The sequence below is a fragment of the Convolutriloba macropyga genome, unplaced genomic scaffold (assembly GCF_964194025.1).
Source record: "Convolutriloba macropyga unplaced genomic scaffold, txConMacr16.3 SCAFFOLD_5447, whole genome shotgun sequence".
Lineage (NCBI taxonomy): Eukaryota > Metazoa > Xenacoelomorpha > Acoela > Convolutidae > Convolutriloba > Convolutriloba macropyga.
The window spans coordinates 1-12759 of NW_027453361.1; the positions used below are offsets into that span (position 1 = coordinate 1).

At 33.4% G+C, this 12759-nt stretch overlaps 1 protein-coding gene across 2 annotated transcripts; it reads right to left on the reverse strand.

Annotated features, from left to right (window-relative positions):
* Positions 1–356: 356 nt before the first annotated feature.
* On the reverse strand, positions 357–12318 carry LOC142358233 (uncharacterized). 2 transcript variants are annotated; one of them, XM_075409678.1, is made up of 4 exons: positions 12134–12318; positions 11777–11971; positions 6902–7033; positions 357–510 (listed from the first exon to the last, which is right to left on the reverse strand). In XM_075409678.1, exons 1-4 carry the CDS (start codon positions 12308–12310, stop codon positions 475–477), a joined length of 540 nt encoding a protein of 179 aa, XP_075265793.1. In that variant the 5' UTR covers positions 12311–12318; the 3' UTR covers positions 357–474. The 2 variants fall into 2 exon arrangements, with proteins under 2 accessions (XP_075265793.1, XP_075265792.1); XM_075409677.1 differs by lacking the exon at positions 357–510 and having other exon boundaries at positions 6258–7033.
* Positions 12319–12759: the final 441 nt, after the last annotated feature.

The following is a 12759-nucleotide window of genomic DNA, read 5'->3' on the forward strand; positions in this document are numbered from 1 at the left end:
TTCTGACTTTATATGAGGCTACAAAGCTGCCTCAAACCAAAATCTTGGGGGGAGGAAATGGAAACAGTTCAAAAAATTATATAAGATCTTATAGAGAACTTATATGTCCTACTTTTTGAGCATCAATTCATGATCAACTACTAACATTCCCGGTCACATATAATTGTATCACAATTAACACTAATTGCAGTAAATATTTACTGTAAATAATCGAGATCAATAGAAGTTGTTTTTTTATCTTACAAGAATTTAGCATAAACAATGCTACAAGGATCTAACAAGAACCTTGCAACAGTTTTACAGGCCTAGCGGCATTTTGCAAGATTCTGGAAATAATGTTTGAAAGAAGTTATTAATATAGTTTAATAACGGAACGTGATCAAGTTTAGTCCATGCTGAATTAAAAGGAAATGTCAACTTAAAATTGTAATACTTTCGCAGCATTCGTGAGCAATTGACACAGACGCTGATATATTACATACATACATTGTTACGGTTGCCAACTGAGACCTGAAATGTTAGAGTACACGTATACTCTCTCCGTAAAATTATCATTGAACACTGAAAACGGGCAATAAATTAGAATTCTGGGAAAACGTATTTCCAAGCCTTGAATCAAGCTACAGATTTTGAATGCAATCGGTTGTGCTATAGTTTTTACACTCATCATTGCATCATCGCAAGAAAAAACAGGTACACTCGTTAACAGAAGTAAACGTTCAAATCTCAAAATCTTATGGTGAACGTGAATACTATTTTGTTACCATTCTCATAATAGTTTTCTTAACATATTTATAAGAATCATTTGACTGAGAGTTGATAGATTTTTAATTGATCCTAGGTAAATGACTAATGTGCTCAATGGAAGCTGGAAACTTGCGCTTGGATTTCCTCCGTAGGTTCTCTTGACAATTACTTGAAAACTTTCGAGAGCAATTAAAATTTGTCGATTCTCAGTAGATTTATATAATTTTTAATAGAAACGGATATCAGATTGGTAGCCGAAATGATCTTCAATAACAAGTTTCATTTGCATTGCCTCCCATCAAACTGCTTCAATAAAAATATTTTGAGAGAGAAGCTTTGCGCAACTGGAGTATATACTTCATTCAATCGAATTTGACCAAACAAATAATTTGGAAAAAAAAAATTTTGGAACAATTTTTGAAAGAAATTTTGAAATTGATTAATAATCTATGTGAATCGCTAACTTATAGCCTTCAGCTTGATGTTTTTGTACATCCGGCGCCGTCAAATAAACCATATTGGAGCAGATAATGGAAACTATTTTTTTTATTGTTTTTGATATCATTTTTGGTTACCACTTTTCAACAAGTCCACAGTTCTGTCATTTCTTCCTAATTTAATTTTACGTAAAACTATAACCAATACTAGAAGGTCCAGTTTTTTTTGCATAATTGATCCTTACAGTTTAAATAGTTAGAGTAATGTTTCTTGTTTTTAATGGCTCTCGTTTGTCACTGCAAATGGTTTTTCATAATCAAAAAAGATAGCAAAAACCACCCTAGTCCATAGTTTCATAATCATTGCAAACTTTGAAATTATTTTGTTAATTTGATGAGAGAGAAAGAGGCCGTGATGAGAAAACGCATGTAATGACTCTGTACACGTACTGAGCAAAAATTGGGACAGCCCAGTGACTAGTTTGCTTGCTTTCTCGATAATTGTTTTTTTTTAGATTACAGCAAAAAAAAGTTTTCAAGCAATTATTTTATTGTCACAAGATTTTTTGAATTTCGTTTATTTTGAAGAGTTATCGAGGATTGAAGTTTTTTTGTGAACACGGGATATTTAACTTAATTTTGTTCACTTTCAGTGTAATTTTTCTTCAAATTAAGATCTTTTTTATTAAAATATTAATTCAAACTCAAATTTCACGCCACAAAATGAAACAATTTTGATTTCCTAATAGACGAAAGGCGAGAAAACGACTAGTTCTGGTCGCATAGTGAAATTTACTAACAAAAAAATGCGATTACCATTTGAGAGCATTTTTAGAAAACTTTTCATATTTTTGTTTTCTTGTGTCACCTAGAGACTCATTTTTTTCATATCTGGCTTCCATTAAAAAAACCTGTTTTACAGTCAAATGAAGCCCAATGAACAATAAAATTCGTTTTCAAGGAATCGCTCGTGTTTTTTTTTTGGCTTCGACTTTGACTTTTCGAAAATTCAAATGTAATTTTGATTTCCTTTTTGAAGTTTCACTAAACTTTCAGAATCCTATGGCACAGTCTTGTTGACTAAAAGTGCAATAAGTTTCGTAATGCGCATTAAGTGAACCTATCCAGAGCTTTTAGTGGACAGCAAATGGCTGCTAAGATTTTGAAAATTACTTTTCGAGATTCTTTTTAACATTAACAAAACAAAACTTATTTTCGTGAGTTATATATGTCAGTCTCAGTAAAGACAGGACCCCAATCTTTTCTACTGCAACCAAAATTATTATGTTTAGCGTTTTTATTATCTAAATATTCGTCACATGACGTCAATGCCACAAATTTTCAAAAAAAAAATTTAAAGTTTTTGGATATTTTACTATTGTTGGTTCCTCTTGAAATCTTAGCACATTTTGCTGTTATTGATATCTCCCAATGGCTTGAAAAACATTTTTTTTGTGGACCATGGACAAAGTTTTCAACGAAAAACTTATGGTTTAGATGGCTTTGACACTTTCTTCTATTACTTTTCTACTGAATTTTTGTTTTTTTACCTGTATTTGCTGTTTTTTGTATAGTCATAAGACTTATTGTGTTGTCTTAGTGATTACCTATGCTTGAAAAATATCTTAGTTCTCCGATCGAGGCACACGCTCCAATTGAACGTTTTTATTGGCTTCCGTTGAAAACTATTGAAATTAGTGGCTGTTAAGACATTCAAACTAAATTTTCGAAAATTAACCGATCTTAAACTTATTTTCGTGACCTGTAAGTCAGTCTCAGCAATGACCGGACCCACATCTTATATACTTCAACGAGAACTATTCAAGTTAGCAATTTTGTTTTCTAACTATTTGTTATATAATTTCAATGCCACACAATCTCAATTTTTTTTAAAGGTTTTGGATATTTTCGTATTTTTGGATCCTCTTGATATCTTATCGCATTATGCTGATATTGATATCTCCCATTGGCTTAAAGAAGACGTTCATTGAATCTTTGATAAAGACTTTAGAGAAAAGCTTATGGTTTAAATGTTTTCGTCATTTTCTTCTCGCATTTTTCTGGTGAATTTCGGTTTTTTCCTGTATTTGTTGTTGTTTCCATAGTCATAAAATTAATTGTGATGTCTTCATGGTTACTGTTGTATGACAAATATTTTTGTCCTTTATTCGAGGCAGAACTGAGCGTGTCTATTGACTTCTGTTGTTGAAAGCTATTGAAATTAATTGCTGTTAAATGATTTTTTGAGAAAATTTTTTCAACATTAACCGACCTTAAACATATTTATAGACCCGACCCTCTTCTTTTATAATTTAAACAAAACTGATCTATTTAGCTGTTCTATCTTCTAACTATTGTTGTTATGACTTCAATATACTTTTCATTATTTCTTAAAAAATTTTTGGAAATTTTTTCGTAGATTTTTGGTACCTTTTGGAATCTTAACACTCTATTCTACTATGGATGGTTTTATTGACTTAGAAATGGAGTTCAATGGATCATAAATAATGTTTTCAGATAAAAACTTATGATTTAAATGGCTTCGACACTTTCTTCTCCCACTTAATTTTTGGATTTTGCCAGTATTTATTGTTATTTTCATAGTCGAGGACCTATTGTAATGTCTTTTTGTTGACTTATTAAAAACAAACATCTCTGTTGTATTATAGAGGTGATATTTTGCGTTTTCATTTGGTTCCGTTTAAAGCTATTGAATTTAATGGCGTTGATACTAAGGGTTTACTCAAAAATTTTGTGGTCTTTATGTATTTGTTCATGTTTTTTGATTTATTGGAGTCCAATTGTTTAATAAAAATACCATTGCTGTTAAAAATTAATTGAAAGCAGACAAATTGTTTCCAGAAAATTCATTTTTCAATAGTTGTGACATTATTCTCGCTCATTATTTTTTTTTTGAATTTGCTGTTTTTGCTTTTTTCTGTTCTTTAGGTTGCCGTAAAATGCTGACCGCCCCCTCAACTTGCAATTGATTGAAAGAATGATGTATATGGAAGCAGTCGGTTTAGGGCAAATAGTCTCAAAGTTTATGATGGTAAACATTTTTTAAATATTTTTAAGGATTTTTCAATTTTTTCAGCTTTCGTTGTTGTTTTCGTCAATTTGTAACTTATTCTAATCATTGAACCGTCCTATTTAGTTCCTCCTATTTTAAAAACCAACATGCTTGCTAATATTATGACGTAATGGATGTTTTGTTTGTCAGACATTATGCGTTTTCATAAATTATGTGAGTGGTATATTTTTGTTTCATTTTCTCTTCCCTTAGCACAATAGCGTAATAATTGATCCCAATGATTTTCAAATGTGGCCAAATGAATAAATATATTTATTCATTCAGTATAACTATAACTGAATTAGTATATATAGAAAATGAAAAAAACATAATATTCAGATAATAGCTAATAATTTTAATGGCTTCACTAATTTTTGTTTTCGCAACGTTTGTTATTTGTTGTTCGTATTTTTTTGAGTTTAATTGCATTTTTAGTCCGTTCCTCTGGCTTATTTCAGCCAGAGACAGTTCCTATTGGTGTCAATATGCCTTTTTAGTATATTTGTTATTTCGTTAAAGCCTAATTGTTTTTAAGACTTTCAAAATTATTTGCTTTAAAAATGCTGATTGATTTTTTAATTTCGCATCATTATTTCTCTTTTTTGTCAACTTTTTACCTGGTCTCATTACGTAAAAATCCTATCCGATGTGTAGTTAGAAAAATAATTGTGTAGTTAGAAATTTGTCTGATTGTAATTTGACGTTGTTACTAGGTGCTTTTAGATTAAGATATTGAGGTTTTGCCATGCCAAGAAGTTTTTGTTTTTGCTTTTTTGTTCTCGTTGTTGTTTATTCTTCTCATAGTCTGTTCAATGACAGATCTCGTTGTAATGAGTCCTGGCATTATTTAGTTCTGTAATTAGTTTGGTTAGGAAACAATTTTTTAAAACTCAAACATCTAATCTTTGCAAAAATGTAAGTCAAAAGACAGATTAATCAAAAATGTAGATGAGAGCGGGTCAGAACATCATGTGCAAACGCACATTAACGAGCCTCCTTGTTTTCTTTTATATTTAAAATTGTTTTTCACTTTCTAAGTAATTTCTTAATCACGTGGCAAAAAGAGTTCTTCTTTTTTTGAGTCCTTCGAATTGATTTTGGTTTAATTTTTAATTGCATTTTAGATAAATATTATAATTTCGTCTATATTTGTTTTTCTAAAATTACTTTTCAGGCCAACTGGCAGATAAATAAAAAAACAGAAATTCTGAATCTTCCTTTGTCTTATTTCATAAATTTGCCGTTGTCTTATTAATGCAAAATTTGGAAAGTCATATACGGGAAATTTGTTCTTGAAAACAGTCTTGCCAGAAGATGAATACGGAAGCTTTAGATAATAATGAAAAAATAAGTTTAATCACTGGCCGCTTCAAATAGTTCCAGCATATCGATGGCACTGCGTCATCTGAACCTTGATAAAGCACTTTCATCCATTTGTCGATTAACTTCAACTAATATAGTAAGAAAGTTGGTTGATAAAGGGTGTTTCGGTTTAGCAAGCTTTACTTAAGTTAGGCTTCAAGGTTTGATCATTGATCTATCCAGGCACAGTTGATGCAGTGCTACCGTTTTTCTGCAACCATTTACAGGTGCCAGTGAATCTTTTTTTAAAAAAATTGGTCGTTTTCTTCGACTTTTATCGTTTACTAATTTTATGATTTGATGTTTTGTGTTTTTTTTTCTTAGTCAAATAATAAAACGCAGTTTTTGTTTTATGGGCATGAGTGCACCTCTCTCGAAAGAAATAATTTCTAAGTTTTCTGTCAAGTACTGGCACAGTCTGTCTGAACGACGTTTCAGCAAAACCAAAAACGGCCATGGCAAAAAGACAGTTCAATAATAATGTCATGCAGAAGCTTCCAGTAGCACGCTCATCGGGGCCGTGCAGAGACTGAAAACTGTAAAAAATCCTGAACAGTAGTAACCGAATGTCATCTATCTTTTTGATATCTTTTAGCACTTTTCAGTAGTTAACGACTGCATATATTGACATACCCACCTCAAAATCACTATAGACCTTTTCATAAATCCTTCGCTCAGAAAAAAATATGTTATTTATTGTAACTAGCCTTTTATTTTTTCCGCTCGTTTTTCGAACAATTCTGGCTGCCAATTTGTCATAGAGCTCTATTCTTATGCTTCTATTCTTTCTAATGAACAGTTTTCTAAACTTAACAATACCGTATTTACAATGCATAATTATCACATATTAAATATTGGTGGCCCTCAAGCGGGGTTGAAAAAGCAGAGAAGCAAAACTTTGAAGCAGAATACTCTAACCAAGTTCTCAAGTTTAGTTTGCTAGAAAGACGGAGACGTATTTCTTATGGTGGTTATCTAGAAAGAGCTTGCACAGGACGAAATCAAACTTCAAGCTTAAATCAGAAATGGACTATTGCAAATTCAGCTTTTACTGAGATTAGCCGAGCTGGACAAACGCAAATTTAGCTATCGTCGACAATCCAAAATAGGTTGGACCGAAAACCATGCCAAAAAACTAATACAATCAAGGTCCTGATTCAGTACTGTTGTCTGATGAACTGCGTATACAATTGGCCAAAACAGATTAAGAGCAGTTTTATGGTAGATGTAGTGGATAGAACAGGAGAAGGGGGCGGTGGAAGGGCAGAGAGGGGGTGTGTACCTTGACGTGTTGATAGAGGTGCCACTCCTGACTGTCCTGGAACGTCTCTACATCTATGATGCCCAATTCCTCATCTGGACACAGGAGCACCTCAGAAGAGGGTTTCTCAGAGATAAAAGTTACAGAGATGTCCTAAAATGGATAACTTCTTTGATTTACTATTTTTACTATAATCATATAGGAAAAAATGATTTACCTAAAAATGTAGATATCCGGTCTTGGAATATTATTCTTTTATTATATTACATTATTTACCTACATTGACAAAATATTTTGCACCTGGCAGAAAAATTGAACAAACGCTTCTTATTTGGTAAATTCTTAGTTTAATTCTATCGATCAGTTTTTGTAATCTCAACTCTAATGACACCACTTTTGATTAGATCCACATTTATACATTCATCAGACGCTGTTATCTCAACTCCATTTCTATATGTTTAGATCTCATGGTAGATATTCAAAAAACGTGGAGTAATTTACTCGAAGGAATTGGTCTCAAGAACATATTTAAAACGCATAACAACAGGCATAGACCCAGACTCAGAACTCAGATCGAAAAATGAACTTCAATCAACAATTGTATGTTCAAGAGTACCTTGCATTTTATTTTCATTATGAAATTACAAAACTCAATGAGATCACCACGCAAAGTTTTATTATGCAAAACTGAGAAATATTACTGAAGTCTGAGCAGCACAATGTGTTGCTGTTACAATCAATATCTATTAAAACACTCACGTGCACATTTTAAAATGCCGAAAGTCTGCAGTGCCAGAAGTCAAAACGCCAGACGTTGCTACTTAGCCAGAAGTTGAATTTCGTTGACTTTCGTCATTTTAAAACGTGCGCGTTTCGTGTTTTAAGCATGGTTAAGTGACTCTGCAGAACTCAGTTCGAAATTCGGAGTTAATATCTCGAACCGCTTCACGGTTCTCGATAAACGCCAGAAGTTCTCAGTGACTTTAAGCAAAGTCGCTTAACTATTACTTAATTAGTATAGTAGAATGCGTCCGAATCACGCATGAAAACACAAACGAATACGAAAAACGCGATGAATTCCAATTCATTCAGTGACAATTGACTCTGCCTCCCGCGGCTTTCCATCTGCTCAAAATTGAATATCAAATAGTATCTCTGTTTGATATAATATCAGTAATACTGGTCAATTTTTGAGTAAAAATGGCAAATAATAAAACTTTTTTGTTTCATCGCTAGTTCATTGCTTCTGCCTCATAAGTTTGAGATGAAACAAGTTTTTCTAATTCGAGTTAGAATTTTGCGACGTAAACACAACGACAACCTTTCCAAAACTGCTTTTTACATTTTTTGACCAGTACAATAATCGACAAAATAAAAAACAGTTCATTTCATATAAATAGTTGTTTTTGGAGTTTGAGACCTACGTTGACCAATTCGTCACTACTCTCAAATATGCGCAACCACTTTTCAAATGGGATAGTAGTGACGATCACAGCAGACTTTGACAGAAAATATAACAATTTTTTGCCAAGTAATGAAACTATGCTTTCATAGATAATTTCGATGGGCACAATAAAAATGACCTAACACTCATGAAAATAAAAAAATGATCTAACACAAATAAGGCGCCTATTTGCAAATTTTTGCCCTTTGTATAACTCTTTCTCTTTTTATATAACAAAATTACGTGTTCATACTGTTCAACATTAATTGATTAAGCTTTCAAGGACCTTGCTCACAGTGAGTTTCATAGCTGTACCATTGAATTTAATAGTAACCAGTACTGAACCAGACAAATAGAAGTATGAATGCTTTTGCCAGTCTGCCCAGACTACATTAAGAAACATCCCAGTCTGTCCCCTTTCTTCGCAGCCTCATTTACATTATTAGCCAACACTGCAACCCTCTGGTAAATAATTATGCTCAGATTGAAAGCAAGCGATAATTTGGTATGCTAAGATAAAAGGCAGAAAATAAGTGCAGAGTTCTCAGACGAATGATTCATTTTAAATTCTATAGCCAGACTGTAAATGGAAAAATCTGACATGAAAAGATTCATGCTCAGCGAAGAATTCCAGCTTGTTTTCATCATGGTTCAGCTACTAAATGCTATGACAGATAGCTCCGGGTTGATACCTCCCAAAAAAACAATTTTTTAAGGTACTGGGTAGTTCTAATCAAAATGCTTTGGGAATATACATTTTTTTAAAAAGCATTCTTCATACTCTGAGGAAAAATCATTAAAGAGCACTTAATTAATATTTGAAGTTACCAATTTGAAACGAAACTTCAATTCTTGGCAATAGCAAAACGGGGGAAAATATGTGTTCGTAGGGCTCAATTTGTTGTAAATTTTAAGTTATTTCTCGCCTTTGTCTACAAGTGAAATCGAAAAACGACTGAAATCCTTCCTAGGTCTTTTAATGATTGAAAACCTTCACAGTGCTTCCTTTTGAGTGTAATACCGATGAGCAGTAATTGGCTGTCAAAATCATTATATATTTTGCAGCCCTACTAAATCTGAGCAATTGGTATATTGTTCACAATAAAAAGAAGACAAAAAAGACGGAAGAGGGTTTTGTTTTAAATACAGAACTCAAGCAGCGATAATGGTGACATTTACGAAAAGGTTATATTGTTCAAGTTGGCGTAATTTTCGAATTCCTCGGATGAATAGGACTAAAAAAACTCATACTTCCAGAAATTTTTTGACGGAGGGATTTTCTTGTGTTAACTGGAACTTTAGGTTTAAGTTTTTGTACTTTATTTCTCATATCTTCTCGAGATTTTATTTAAAATCTTTAAACAAGGATTTTTCTGACTACAAATCGGAAAAAAATCACTTACTTTCAATTCCTGGATAGTGGAAGCATTAATTGCGGAAAGCAGCGATTTTTTTCGAAAACAAATTTATTTTATTGAGATTTGCGGAAATCACTCACTATAAAATACTGAAGGTCCTTTATTTGGAGTAGTTGAATATTTGTCAAGAAAATCTCGGATAATAGATAATGACAAGAATAGCGATAAAATCTCGTCGCTATCATCGGCGTTGTTGCAGAATTTTCGCTGGTACTATAGACTATATCCAATTTTGAGGCAACTGAGACAAACTGTAAACCGTAATTAATTTACCTGAATACTCATATACCTAATCTTAAAGCATAGGAACAAAAAAGGCTGGTGTTGTTTAGTTGCTAAAATTAGCTATATGCCATGTAATGTTGACCAACAGTCAACAGAATAAAATCAGTGTTTTGCAAAAATCAAAAAGAAAACAATGAAAACTATTGAAGCGTTTAAAAACTCAAACTGTCTGTTGCTTATATGTAACCAAACGCGGTCCCTTTCTATCATAAAATAATGAACAAAACCTGTAAGGAGACTCATAGAACAGCCAGGCGCAAATTTGGCTAAAGCGATGTAGCCTCAAATAAGAGAAAAAAAAATAGAAAAGGTTATTTATATCAGATACCAGAGATGGAGAGAGAGACTAATATTTAAAAAAGTGGTTAGTGTTTTGCACACTAGGTTTTCAATAAAACCGAAGATGCTAGTTTGACCTCAGTTCTGTTCCACCGTCTATTTACATTAAAGAGTAAGAAGTTGTTTTTAATTCACCGAAACTGACAATGAAAATTGAGAATGAGTACGTCCCAACTGGGAGCGTAAGTGGCTGACTTTTTAAAAATCTTTTTTGAAGACACGCACATAAAAAACTATAATTCTAGATACAAAACCAGAAGTTAGAATGCCGTGAACTGTTAAATTTACATGACTAAAATCAGGATTCTTCTAAACAGAGTTTTGAGACTCCCGATATCTAATGAATTTTTATCTCGAACCGTTCGGTGGTTCTTAAAAAAGTTTGGAGTTTTTAGAGACTTTAAGCAGAGTCACTTTACACACGCTTGATATATTTGCTAATTTCACATACTTTGTCTTAATCCATAATTTAAATGAGACCCACAGTAGCTTGCATAAATTAAGTTAATTTGATAAAGTCACTGAGAAAATCTAGCAAGAACTACTTAGCGGTTTCAGATGCAAAACAGAGTTTTAAAGTGATTTTTGGCAGAGTACGCTTACCATGATCAAAACAAGCAATTTGCTAGGCAAAAAAGCTAATTTTTCCCAGGTGAATTTTGCAAGTGGTGAATATTTGTAATTCTTTTGGTAATTTTAGCGATGAATTTTGGTAAATTTTGCAATTCTTAAGGTTGAATGCGAAATGCCTTCCCAAAAAATTTTACCACTAGAAATTGAAAATCTTACAAACATTTACCGTATTATCCGCAAATCGGTTTCTTTTTCTTGCAATTTCTAGCGTTGACACTTTGACCCGGGTTACTTAATCTGCACCCATTGAAGGCGCATATGGACTTGTGCTGAATCAATCATAAAAACCGACGTGCACGGTCAAGAATAGCAGTCTCCTAAAAAATGTGATCAAAAAGGTCATGGTCCTCAAAACAACGATCACAAACGATCATTTTGGAAATTAAGCGATCAAAAGCGATCATTACGCACAATATTTGGACCGTTTTTGACCACTCTGGTCAACTGAGGACGTTTAGAACCCAGCATACCGAATAAAAGGAACACGCTGAAGATTTATTGCGTGGAGAACAGAACATACCGAACATTTCTTGCGTCGATTATCTTCTGTCTTCTGGTTTAGGGTTTTTAAATCTGGCCATGTGTATAGATAAATCGGGCATTAGAGAATCTGAACTTTGGAGATCTGGTATTTTAAAACTTGCACGTGCTTGTTTCAGGTTGTCGTCCGGCCTAACTTGATTTTTCAATGAGGAATATCAAAACAATATCTAGTCGGTCAAAATGGAGGTATGTCAAAAACTAGTTAATGACCTGTTTTTAACGTCATAGACGCACCTGGACATCATTAGGGAAGTCCATGAGTTCCATGTTTTCGAAGAAGGTGCCCTTGAGCCTTCTGAACAGATAGACTGTTGGCACCCCACTGGACGTGTCCAGGGACCACACCACCTCGTCTGACTTTTTGTCCTCTAGATTGGAGATGTACAGTTTAGGGTCCCACCTCTGCTGAGGGGGCAGCTGTGCGAACTCCTAAAGGGCACATGATTAAGGTACAACACTATTACTAAATAGTGCAAATAAACTAATGTTTATAAAAAAAAGCTATTATTTCCTTTTCATAGAAACAGAATCCAGAATTCAGTTTATAAATATGAAAAGGTACCAATTGAACTACATGCATGATTAACTTACCAGAGGTGTCATTTTAGCCACACTAGGATGAGTCCACCTTTGTCTGACTGAAATCTCAGCTATGAACTTTTGACTCTTAGTGTCAATGTCGCTTATCTTCACAAAGTCACACTTGATGAACACTCTCGTTGGCTCTTTCCCACTCTCCCCTCCTGCCCCACCACTTCCAGATTTCATGTCCTCTCCGGACTAAAACAAAATGGAAACTGCTTTTCCTTGCCCCTTGTGAGGAAAAATTGGGTTGAATAAAATCAGTAAAGGGGGTGTGGTTTACGTAAGGTATATATCCAAAGCATTGCACCAGAGTCAATCGTTATGGATTGAAAAAAGAGCATTTTGAGGCTGGCCATTTAGTATATTCTTAAATATTTCCTTCACGTGCAACTGTGTTGATGCTTTTTGCCATTTCGGGAGCTTTTAAAAATAAAATGAAGAGACAATAGCACCTGAAACATACATTTATTAAAAACATGAAAGACTATTGCAACCCCGTGCAACGATCTATTTGGGACTACTGATTATCTTATTAAAATTTCCGTTCTTGTCGCAAAACTGTAAACTGCTGTATTTCCCTCAAATCCTAACAAAAACTCTAAGCCTCAACTATATTCCTCACAAATCCTTCT